This window comes from Callorhinchus milii, unplaced genomic scaffold, assembly GCF_018977255.1.
Source record: "Callorhinchus milii isolate IMCB2004 unplaced genomic scaffold, IMCB_Cmil_1.0 Scaffold3, whole genome shotgun sequence".
NCBI classification, from domain to species: Eukaryota; Metazoa; Chordata; class Chondrichthyes; order Chimaeriformes; family Callorhinchidae; genus Callorhinchus; species Callorhinchus milii.
In genome coordinates, this window is record NW_024704744.1 from 20613565 (window position 1) to 20626521 (window position 12957).

The 12957-nt window shown below is 41.2% G+C and overlaps 1 protein-coding gene across 1 annotated transcript in view; it reads left to right on the plus strand.

The window, feature by feature from the left end:
• hs1bp3 (HCLS1 binding protein 3) overlaps positions 1 to 11888 on the plus strand; it is a 64980-nt gene extending 53092 nt beyond the window's left edge. The window contains exons 5-7 of the mRNA XM_042333519.1: positions 5912 to 6057; positions 7349 to 7487; positions 11087 to 11888. Of these exons, the coding sequence (XP_042189453.1) occupies positions 5912 to 6057; positions 7349 to 7487; positions 11087 to 11321 (520 nt within the window). The 3' untranslated portion in view covers positions 11322 to 11888. The remainder of the gene's footprint in view (positions 1 to 5911; positions 6058 to 7348; positions 7488 to 11086) is intronic.
• Positions 11889 to 12957: the final 1069 nt, after the last annotated feature.

Genomic DNA, 12957 nt, shown 5'->3' on the forward strand with positions numbered 1-12957 from the left:
AACCTGGGGCAGCCCCAATCGTATAATGGACAGAGCTACAGTCTATAGAGCAGTAGTTCCAAGGCTCGAATCCCAGTGTTGAATTTGCTGGTCTCAAGCTGGGCTGCATGGAAAGGCTAAACTGTCCTCAGCCTTCCCAGGTTTAGGGAAGGGGATATCGGCCAGGGTTCCTGTGCCTGGTCTCTCTTCAGCATTGTCTACTGATTGTGCATGCATCTGGCAGCCAGATGGGGAGAGATCAGGTTCAACTGTGATGCCCTCTCTCATCGAGTGAGCTGCTTACACTCATTGCCAACACTCCCACATGAACAATGGCCACTTGGGCAGGGAACCAAGGTCCCCATGAAACTGCAGCCAGAAAAAAAGGGCATGCCAGGAGCAGAGTGCATACACTAATAATTGGATACTAATTTTTTTGTACAAAAAATGAATCTGCTGAAGGTGGTTAATGTGATTATTTCATTCCTATGTAGTTAAATTATTCTGAAAGTACCCTGAAGGCTGATCATCTATTTTTGTGCAATGAGATTTGAAGGTTTATACTCTGAACAACTTCTTTAAATTAATTAAAGACAAATCCAGTGTTTGTAACATTGTTGTGCCCCATGAAACAAGAGGAAAATGTCTTGAGGGCCATTTTGATTTAGTAATAAGCAGCTCCATGCTTTCCATTTTGAAACATTACAAGATTTTAATTTTCCATGACAAAAGATATAATTTTAATTTTTATCAGTCATAAATGTTTGAGATTTAATATAAATAATCACACAGGTTGCATATTTTAGGTGTGTTTTATTTTATGGTCAGCCAGGTATCCTGACACATATGGAATCCCATCACCATGCTTAAGGGTATCCAAACCAAACTGAGAATTCCATGCATCCCATCTCACATGGAATTTCCAGAGATAAATTGTTGGAATGGAATGCGTACCCTCTCCCTGTAAGGACTCATCCTGCTTATCTAATTCTGGAAAGTATTAGCCGAAAGTTTGCAAGAGCTCAGAGTTCTCTTGAGTCTGCATTGGGGTGTTACTGGAGTCTAACCAGCTAAAACAACTGCACAGCTTACCATTGAGAGCACTGTCTGGCTTTGTCCAGTCCAAAAAAGACCAACCTATCCATCAGGGTTTTGGCTTGCAGGGTTAACAGGAGATGAGTGGAAGGGTTCTCTGCCCTCAGTGACAGGTCTGCCTTTCCAAGTCCTGCCAATGAGGCAGGGTGGCTGTGCTGTCATCAGCAGTGCCCTGGAATACTACAGACCTGCCTGGCTCAAGAAGCGGACTACCGAGTCCGCTACAGAGGGTTGGCTCGATTCCGACATTCCATTACCAAACATGTCACTTTGGAGCAAGTTCAGCTCCAAGGAGGTCCTGCTTACCTGCCCTCAAGGAGGAGAGACACTAGTTGATCATTTGACTTCCGACAAGCATGGGTGTTAGAACTAGAACAGCAACAACTACTTGGATTTATATAGCGCCCTCCACGCCAGACGGCGTCTCAGAGCGCTTTCTAAGCAATTAGGATCCTAGAATACGTCCCCAGTTATATGTTTTACTGTAAGTTCTGGTTCAGTGATACAATGGCGGGCATTGGGTCTGTTGTGATTGTTACAAAAAGAGTTGGGTAATGCTAATTTGAACCTTTGTTGGCCTGAGGTTGATTTGGGTAAATGCACCATCACTCCATCTTTTCCATCGTCCTGCTCACCAGTCTCTCACTTCACCTCGAAGAAGAAAGGACACATCCTGCCTACCTAATTCCAAACGGTGAAATGCATATATGGAACTCCCAGTCTGGTTTGAATACTCTTAAATATAGTGATGGGTTTCTGCATATGTCAAACACCTGGCTGACTAAAGAAATTAATAATGCTGCATTATAGTATGATAAAGCAGCACAATTTTTGACAATTAAACTTTCTGCCATATTGTACCAGTGTGACTAAAGATACAGACAAAAGCAGTAAGATGTTTATCCCGTTCCATGGTTTGCTTCATCTTTTCTGTTATTCAGCACTGTTGCATTGTGTGGGGCCTATACAATACCTTTAAAACTTATAAGTCTCTTAAGGAACACAGTTCACAGCAAAAGCATAATAAAAATCCTTGCATTTACTATAATGCCTTACCATGTCGAAACAGTTTAAAGTGTTTCACAGAGCTTTCTGTAAAGTGTAATGACTGTATTTGGAGGCAAATGCAGCAGCCAATTTGCATCCAGCAATGTCTCTCAAGCAGTCGTGAAGTGAATAATCAATTTGTTATATGGGAGTTTGTTGACCCAGTCACCGGGAGAAACACCCTTCTTTTCCAAGTACAAAAACAAAGCCATTGCTTCCTTGCCAAATGTGCCACCTACGTGTGTAAACTCCCTCCCTGTATGTCCTGCATGTATTATGTAGATGGTTTCCTTTTTCATTTGGAAACAAATTGCAGGAAGTAGAGGGAAGGTCTTATAATATAGTGCTGAAAGCTGGGGTAGGGAATGTTCTGAAATATGCCAAGTCTATCTTGTAAAACAAAAGACAGTTGACAACCATTCTTTTAATATGAATCTGTGCAGAGACACTGAAAGGCTTGGTGGAAGCCAGTACGATGGCTAAATATATATTTCATTTTATTATTTTGGAAAACTGGTGCATTTGTTGTGGACCCTCTCTAAATAGCTTTATGAATGCATTTACTCTAGAATACGTGTTTAAAAAAAGTGGAGGCGTATATATAAGTGCCCTTCACAGATTAATAGAGATAGGTTAATTAACAGATAAGGTAGTTTTTTTAGGGGACGAAACTTCATGACGCAGCATTTTGACTTCTGTGTTCAAGAAATAGTGTTAAGACAGGAGCAAAATAAAACGTCTTATTTATTCCTCAATGTTTCAGTTCAGTAAGTAAAAGCATGAGGGAGGGCACATAAAAATGAAGCTATAGGCTTGAATTCTGGGCTGTGCTGTCTTTTCGCCCACAAAATATACAGTCAATTCACTTTACAGTATATTCTGTGAAGCACTTTGAGACGTCTTGAAGACGTGATAAGGCATTATATCAAATGCAAGAATTATTATTGTTTAACTGATCTGAGCAATTGGGACAATACAGTATTTTATTCATGTATCCTAGGGTTAGGTAGGGGGAATCAAGCCAGGGTTCTCCGCTGGATCACTATCCAAAGTCTTACAAGATCACAAGAGAATTTCAGATAAAGAAGGCCCTTCGATCTCACCATATCAGAATACCCAGTTGTTAATTACCCTCTGTGTAAAGAAATCAATCCCTGCTGGATAGTGTGCAATTGTGGATGGCAGGTGAGGATCATAATCATAATATTCATTGCATTTGATATAGTACCTTTCACATCATAATAATAATAATCCTTGCATTTGATATAGCGCTTTTCACGTCAGGAGGACGTCCCAAAGCGCTTCACAGAACACACTGTAAAGTGAATTGACTGTATATTTGTGGGCGAACGCGGCAACCAATTGCGCACAGCAATGTCCCACAAACAGTCGTAGATTGAAAATGACCAATTTAATTATTGTTTTTAGTTTTGGAGGGATTATTATTAGGCTCTGTGTGGAGTAAGGAAACTTGCCCAAGGTTTCGCCCTGCCTGGCATTGAACTCAGGTCTCTCGCTTACAAAGCGAGTGCTCTAACCACTGAGCTACAGGACTCCACGAGGAAGACAGTCACAAGATTTACAGTAAACTGTAGTGTATTATGCAGGTGGACAGGGCAACCAATTTCCACACAGCAGTGTCCAATAAACAGCCATGAAGTGAATGATCAATTTTATATGGCTTTGCTGTGATGCTTCCTGCAATTTAGTACCTTATCAACCCTCACTGCCTTGTGAGTATTGGCTACTTGACAGAGGAGGGCGTCTGACTTCTATGCAATGTCCTGTAGAAAAAGAGAGGCATGGAGAGAAAATGGGAGGATAAAAAGAAAGCAAGAGAAGAAGTAAGTCAAGTTACAGTGTTATGACATTGGTAGACTACAGCTAGCTTGGTGCCCAGTATTTTTAGGAATTGTTTGGATAGTGAAGCTAATCAGCATTAACTGTTGAAAATGTGGAGATGACAAAAAACTAAAATGGGCAACTGAAACACTGATGGAAAAACATTACAAAATTGGAGATAAATGTAATACATTAAAAAATGCCTGAAGTTAAAGTGGGTAATGGATAGAAGTAGATTGCATGGATTGTCCTATCACTGTACACAGAGAAATGAAAACCACATGATGCTATGTGAATGAAAACAGAAACTATAAGGAGATCGCTAAGATTTTAACAACTTTAAATGACTCTCAGTCTTATCCTGTAGTTAATGGGTGTGGTTATAGTGATCCAGAGGAAACACTAGGTGTATTGCGCTTTGGGCCAACTTATCCTCTTTGCCGGCCCCCCACCCCCCTCCCAAGCAAAGCCGTTTCAATTCCAACCAGCCGTTTGAAGCACTTTGACACATCCTCCCAAACCTGAATGTTGTTTCCTGTATTTAGGTATTACAACAACAACAAGATTGCATTTATAGAGCGCCTTTCACGTCGGGAGGACGTCCCAAGGCTCTGGACAGTTGGGTCGGGATCCGAGCAGGGGGGAAATGGTCAGGGTGAGGGGAGGGAAGGGAGGGAGCGAGGAGTGGGTAGAGAGTCGAGAGGGGAGCTGAAGGCACGGTTGAAGAGAAAGGGCTTGAGACCGGCCTTGAAGGAGTAAAGGGAGGAAGCGGCGAAGGCACTGGGGGATAGAGTTCCAGAGCCTGGGGGCTGAGAGGCTGAAGGCCCGGCCACCGATGGTAGGGCGGTTGGGGCGGGGGATGTGGAGCAGACCGGAGCCACAGGAACGGAGGGTACGGGCAGGTAGGTAGGGGGATAGTAGGTCGGAGAGGTAGGAGGGAGCAAGGCCGTGAATGGCCTTGTAGGTGAGGATGAGGATCTTGAATTCGATCCTCTGGGGGATGGGGAGCCAGTGGAGGCGAGCGAGGGTGGGAGTGATGTGGTCCCGAAGCCTGGTGCGGGACAGTACACGAGCTGCAGAGTTCTGAATGATCTGCAGCTTGTGGAGGGAGGTGGCGGGAAGGCCGGTGAGGAGAGAGTTCCCATAATAATAGTAATAATAATAATCCTTGCATTTGATATAGCGCTTTTCACGTCAGGAGGACGTCCCAAAGCGCTTCACAGAACACACTGTAAAGGGAATTGACTGTATATTTGTGGGCGAACGCGGCAGCCAATTGCACACAGCAATGTCCCACAAACAGTAGTCCAGCCTTGAGGTGATAAAGGCGTGGACCAGAGTTTCAGCAGCGTGAGGGGTGAGGTAGTGCCGTAGTCTGGCGATGTTCCGGAGGTGATGGAAGGCGGTGCCAGTTGTGGTGCGTATATGAGGGAGAAAGGACGGCTCAGGGTCGAACAGAACACCGAGGTTCCTGACTGGCTTTGAGAGGTGGAGAGTGCAGCCTTAGATGCTGATGGTGTCGGCGCCTGAGGTGCGGAGGCGCTGACGTGAGCCAATCAGGAGGGCCTCAATTTTACGCACGTTGAGTTGAAGAAAGTTGTCTCTCGTCCAGGACTCGATGTCGGACAGGCAGGCTGTCAGGACATCAGTGGTCGTGGAGTTGAGGGTAGAGGAGGAAAGGTAGAGTTGGGTGTCATCCGCATACATGTGGAAGTTAACCCCATGTCTGCGGATGATGTCACCAAGGGGGAGCATATAGAGGGTGAATCATTGGCCTTTTTAAATGAACTTCTTATAAATATAATCCAATCGATCGTTGTGGAGTCTCTGCCTAGTTGCAGAATTCCTCCGATAATTTTCACACAACAAAATTAAATTAAGGTAATGAGTACTATTCTATACTACACACCATTACGTATGTCACTGACATTTTGTTTGTTGTTTTCAGCTACAGAGTAAAGAAAACTGAGACACCTGCAAAGAAAGCCACACATAAACTCACACTTTTTGAAGAAGTGGATGCTGATGCTGGGCTTTTTGATCCTGTTGAAAGTTCCACCACACAGGTCGGAAAGAAATCGACTTTCAGCGCCAGTAAGTATAATCTTAGCCGCTGAAAACTTGCTACATTTACTCAGACATCCTTGAATGGTGTTAACGGCAGTTATTTACTGGATTTTTTTTTCTCAACCAGGTGTGACACATGCGAAACCCCATCACCATGTCATGCTTAAGAATATACTAACCAGACAGGGAACGTTCCATGTGTCACTTTCAACTCTCCATGTCTGGAATGGAATGTGCATTCTAGACAGACACACTCAGCTTCCTTAATGTGGGAGATGCCAAAGGCAAACTATGTGGTTTTAGAATTAAAATACCCAATGCAAACTTTGTGGCAAACTAAGTGTTTTTAGTTTAGCAATAACAAGCTATAATAAAAAATAATCCTTGCATTTGATATAGCACCTTATCACGTCTTCTAGATGTCTCAAAGCACTTCTCAGAATATGCTGTAAACTCAATTGACTGTATATTTTGTGGGTGAAATACAGCAGCCAATTGTGCACAACAGTAGTCATGGATTGAGTGACCAATTTATTATTTTTTTGAAGGAATTATTACCGCCAGAAAAGCGATTGGCCAATTGACTAACAACCGGGTTACTACATACTACTAGGTAAACAGTGGCATGGAGAGTTAGGAAACTTGCCCAATGTCTCGCCCTGCCGAGAATCGAACCCAGGTTTCTCGCTTGCGAGGCGAGCGCTCTAACCACTGAGCTACCGGCTCCACTTACGGTTTTAGATGGTCAAACTCCAGCATTACTTATCTGTTAGGACTTTAGCTTGCAAGGTTGACAAGAGGGAAGAAGTTTTGTTCCCTAGCCCAGAAATTGGTACATTTTTAATAACAGCCTAAATTTTGAAGGTAGTTTTCTGTAAATTCTTTCTAAGAACTACAGAAAACCAAGTTAAGATTGAATTCAGCAATTTGCCAATTTATGAGCACTTGAAAATGCTACGTAAATAGAGTAAATCTAGACCTGGGTGGAATTTTACCCCAATGGGTGTGGAATAATAAACTTCTAGCCATTCTCCCTAAATAAAAAATAAAATTTGAATTTTGCCGATTGGAAATTGCAAGGAACATAACAAATACGGCTCTTGAATTTTGCAAATTGTATCTACTCCAGTAGAAATTTACTTGCTAATTTCCTCTTTGAATTCTGCTTTGTTTAATGAATTGTGCAGCTAGACATGATGGTCAAAGCAAGATCACATCACAGATCAAGTAACCATGTTAACCTGGTAAATTCTTCAGCAAAAGTTCATCATTTAAAACGAGAGCTGATCTATCATTATTGTATTCACTCTTCCTGCAGCTGGTTTCCGATTATTTGAGGACCCAGACTTGGATGGGGCAGTTCGATCAGATGACCCATTATTACTTCCAACTACCTTTGAGCACAGAATTGGTGCCTTAAGCACTGATCTCAATGAGGACACTGAAGAACTACTCAGGTATTTGTTTTAACAGTTGCCCTTCCAGACAATTTGTCCGGAAGCCAAATAAGATTTTGTATCAGACGGTTTGTTATTAGTCAGGAATCTGACTGCAACTGATATTGCCACTGGAACTACACATCATGGGCAGACTTGCTTGTCAAGGCATGTTCTGTGTCCATGGTTAAAGGCAGGTGTGCTTAAGTGTCAACAACCGCTTCCTTTTTTGACACACGCATAGAAATATCTCAGGATTGACTCAATCATTTTAATCTAAAAGAAAGAAAATTCAGAACAAACAATATAATAATCGATGGAAAGATGGCTGAGCCCAGGATGTTGGGCTTTAAACAGATTGATGTTGTGTTGGGAAGACGGATGGGTATTCTGGAAGGATGAGAACGATTGGACTGATATATTCTGCTGCCTGACTGCTCCTTCCACTCAGGAAGCCTGCTAACAAGTGCTGACAACATCAATCTACATAGATGCACATTGCACCTCATGGAGCCAGTGCAGAACCTCAGTATCTAGTTCAACACTCAACTGTTCTTTGAACCCCACATTTGCCCCTGACCCATTCAGCTTTCCCTGCAACATTGCCCATCTCCGCTACTAATTCTCCACTCGGGCCGCCGAGACTCATTCCATGCGTTCATCATGTCCAAGCTAGACTACACCAACTGTCTGCTCACTTAACTTCCCAATTCTGTCCTCCACAAGTTTCAGAACATCCAGCACTCTGCTGCTGGTGTCCTCTCCTGCACTAGGTTCTGTGAGCCTATCACCTCACCCGGCTCCACTGCTTCCCACCCCCAGAGGATTGATTTCAAGATCCCTGTCCTCACTTTTATTTTATTTTTACCCCAATCTACCTCTGTGACCTTCTTAAACTCTACTAACCTAACTGCTCCCTCCATTTGGCAGGCACTGGCCAGTTTCACGTCCTTGCCCTGCTCAGCCCACCATCGGCAGTCGGGCTTTCAGCATTTCTCCTCCCACTATCTGAAACTCCCTCATCCCTGCAAGGACCATTGCAAGACCTTCCTCTTTACCTGTTCCATCAGTCATCTTCTCCCCCACCCCCTGAGCCCCACCCCTCCCAAATCCACCCCCAGCTTGGCTGCAAACCTTCGATTGAACAGCACCTTGGGGCGACCTCCCAAAGTGAAGGGTGCTATATAAATGCGATTTGTTGTTACTGTTCATTTCACCTGTCTAATCGGCTCCACCATTGGTGGAATGAGCTTTCAGCCATTCTGCTCCTGCTGTCTGGAACTCCATTCCACTGTGAAGTGAAATGTGTGGTGACTGTGTATTAGTAGATGAATTTTTTTTACTGTATGTTGCATAATACAGACCAGGCGAATACACACTCCAGATGAGGCACGTCAGTAAAGTGCTGCGAGTTGTGCCCAGGAGTGTGTAAGTGAAAACTGTTAATTCAAACTTCTGTTCAACTTGACTTTTCAACACCGGTTACTGATATAAGGGGAAGGTTTAAAATTTGGTTTGAGCAGCGCCAATAACAATCTTTTGTTTTCCAGTATTGTAATTCTCTTAAGGAGGAATTCACCAAGAGCTTTGCCTGACTTTCTCAATTGAAAACAAATCTTCAGAGTTCAGGGATAGTCCATCATGAACAGTAATGCGCAACAGATTTCAGATAGCTGGCGTTATTTAAATAAAGGAAGTCGTTCTTTTATTAAAAGAACAAGGAGCATAAGGTTTTTATTAGAGGATTTCAGATTTTCAGCGCTATGTTTTGTTAACTTCTCACCCCTTCTGGGAAAGTACTTCAGTAATATGGTATTTATTTTGGACTTCCCAGTTAAACTAAGACAACATACAAATGTATGTATCTTAAGAAAAACATCCTGCGATATTCCCTTAAGATATTGTATTTTAAAATCATAACTATGAACTTTGCCACATTTAACAGAAGATTTTTGTTTTAATTTCACTCCCAGGAATTCACTGCATATACTCTTTTATAATAGAGCTTCAATATCGAACTGAAGGCTATAGGACTGTAAAAAAATAAGTATTTTTAACACTATATGCTTTTTTTTACTATATGAAATTTTTATTAGATACAATTTACATGAAACAAATATTTTATGAAAAATCGATACACTGTTTGTACCTGTTCTTTTCTCCCTGATTTTTGCTTCCACTGAGTTGTGGGCAAGAGTTTTTCAAAGCAGTCAGAAGAAAAGGGTATTTCATTTTTATACAGCATTACATAGAACTTTACAGCACAGAAACCGACCATTCAGCCCAACTAGTCCACGCCTGTGTTTATATTCCACAGGAGCCTCCACCACTCTTAATTCCCTTCCCTTTACCCTCTATTCCCTTCTTCCTCGTGTACACTATTATCAAATTTCCTGTTAAATACTTTGATGAAATTATATTACATACATATTTTTTGTAAAATAACCATTCCCGAGCTGCTCTCTTTAGCTGAATATGTTCAAACAAAGAAAATTAACTCATGATTTTACTAATCCTTTCGCCAATCAATTTTGGCCAACATCCCATGACACCATGGCAACTGTCAGTCTGTCCGGCCTCTCACTAACTCTAGACTTGCAGTTTAATTGAAGAATTAAGTTTTTTTTAAATAAAGTATATGTGTTCTTGTTTTAAAATTTTTTTACAAATCATATGTGTTTGAATGCACATGGAGGAGTCATAATAATAATAATAATAATCCTTGCATTTGATATAGCGCTTTTCATGTCGGGAGGACGTCCCAAAGCGCTTCACAGAACACACTGTAAAGTGAATTGATTGTATATTTGTGGGCGAACGCGGCAGCCAATTGCGCACAGCAATGTCCCACAAACAGTCGTAGATTGAAAATGACCAATTTATTATTGTTTTTTTGTTTTTGGAGGGATTATTATTAGGCGTGTGGAGTAAGGAAACTTGCCCAAGGTTTCGCCATGCCTGGAATTGAACTCAGGTCTCTCCCTTGCAAAGCGAGTGCTCTAACCACTGAGCTACAGGACTTATTAACGTGTCATAGATGCACTTATGTGGTATCACTTCATTTTTTGAGGTCCGTCCAATGCTTTATTAAACCATGGTTCTGGTCTGCAATGCATGCTCTGAAATCATTTACATAGATTGATGTTGTGATGCCGTGACATCAAAGTGACTCTCAGGGAGTAGTGGATATATTTTTAATGCTGTTTTGTTAATTGGATGGTCAAGTGTAATAGTATAATAATTATCTTTAATAAACCTTGAATTTAATAGAGTGCTTTATCACATTGTTGAAATGTCCCAAAGCACTTCATATTATTTACTGTGAATTGCAATGGCTGTATTTGTAGGTGATTGTGGCAGTCAATTTGCACACAGCAATTGGCCACAAACAGCCATGAAGTGAATGGTCAATTTTTATCCAGTAATTGTTGGCCAGGAAACTGGGAGAAACTCCCTTCTCTTTTCAAATACTGGCATGGGATCTTTAGCATCCACCTGAACAGGCAGATGGGGGGTAAAAAGATGCATTGGATCTGGAAGCTGAGGAGATGCCCTGTTTAATAAATATGTAGTATTCAGTGTGTTTAAGAAGAATCTACTATGCTTCTTTTTGAATTTAGAGTTGAAGATGACTTGGATAAAATTCTGAAGTTACGCTCCAGCAGCAAAGCAAAACCTAAGGTACCAACCAAGCCAGCCATACCTAACAAAGCAGCCTCGTCACCAGCACCAGATGTGTCGCCAGCACCAGTGAGATCCACTGAAAACCCAGTGGACAGCATGAATGAAATGGACATTCTAAAATACATCCAACAGAACGAGGCTTCAGGCAGTGAGGCACTGGACTTGTTTTGAACAACATAAATCACCTCCATACTGTTGATTTCCTGCAATTGTTTGATTACTTGCCTGTGAACAACTGTGAATTTGACAATTTGCAAAAGTTTTTCCATCCCACTGGTGAACAGTGGATCAGAGTGGGATGTAAAGGAAAGTGGTAAATTCTCAAGTTTATAATATTTGAAACAAAAGACATGTATTAAATTCTAAAATATAAAATAAGTGGTACATGAAAGATCCTAGTTGCTAATATAGGGAATACAAGGAAAGGGTGAACTGAGTTTATCAGGCACAAATCAGAAAATTACATCTGTTTGTATGTGAAAACATGAGGAAAGGTACAATTTTCACTGTATTTGAGTAATCGGCACATTCAGTGTTTTAACTATTCAATAATTACAAATTTTGCCTGCAAAAACAACTTGTATTTTTATAGCATCATTCACATAGGATGCTTGGAATGTTTTGCAAAGAATGGGGTCAGATGGTAAGCAGGCGAGCGGGGGAAAGGTAGAGGTAATATGTAGTGTCCATTTGTAGGTGAACGTGACATCAATTTGCACACAGCAATGGCCCACAAACAGCCATGAAGTGAATGACTAATTAATTTCATTTTTCTGAGGGATTGTTGACGAGGACACCAAAAGAGTAACTAAACTTTACAGAAATTTTGTGAAGCGCTTTATTTTAGATACTATAACCAAAACAACATTTTTTTCATATTATAAAATCTGTTAGAAAATGACCCAAATTATCAAAGGCACAAGTGAAACATAATTTTTTTTTTAACCATGCATTGGGTAATAAAAATTAGAATGATAGATATTGATTGAAACTAACTGTGTGTATAATATATACAATATTATAGCTTGAAAAGAAAAAGTATCTGATAGCATCACACATTTTTTGCTATTATTCTCAATTGTGACGTTATCACAATAAAACGCAAAGAAAAGTGTGTCAAGGATGCCATCACACGAGGAATACATAAGCATACTACCAAGAATCTTTTAATCACCTTTATCATATCCTCCTTTCCCCCAAAAAGCAATATTACCTCTTAGAGGCCTTCAGTCATCTTTCCCAATCCTCCAACACCCTTTCAGTTCTCCAGCTGAGCCATGTAAAAACACTTTGAGACACCCTCTCAACATGAATTGCGATATGTAAATGTAAAATACATTGTAAGATATTAAGAGCATAGAGTACAATTCAACACTGGCAAAATTATAGCATCATTATACCATCTCAAAGGGTCAGTGCAACAGAACACAGGCCACATCCATTGCACAAACACAAAATGAATGCATTTGTTAGTGACACTAAAGCCTTTAACATTAGAATCCTGTAGCTTTGTGGAGTCCTGTAACTCAGTGGTTAGAGCACTCGCCTCGCAAGCAAGAGACCTGGGTTCGATTCCCGGCAAGGCGAAATGTTGGGCAAGTTTCCTTACTCCACATGCCTCTGTTTACCTAGCAGTAAGTAGGAACCCGGTTGTTAGTCAATTGGCGGATCGCTTTTCTGGGAAAATATCTCTAAAAAAAATAATAATTTGGTCACTCAATTCATGATTGTTTGTAGGACACTGCTGTGTGCATTTCGCCCACAAATGTACAGTCAATTCACTTTACAGTATATTCTGTGAAGCGCT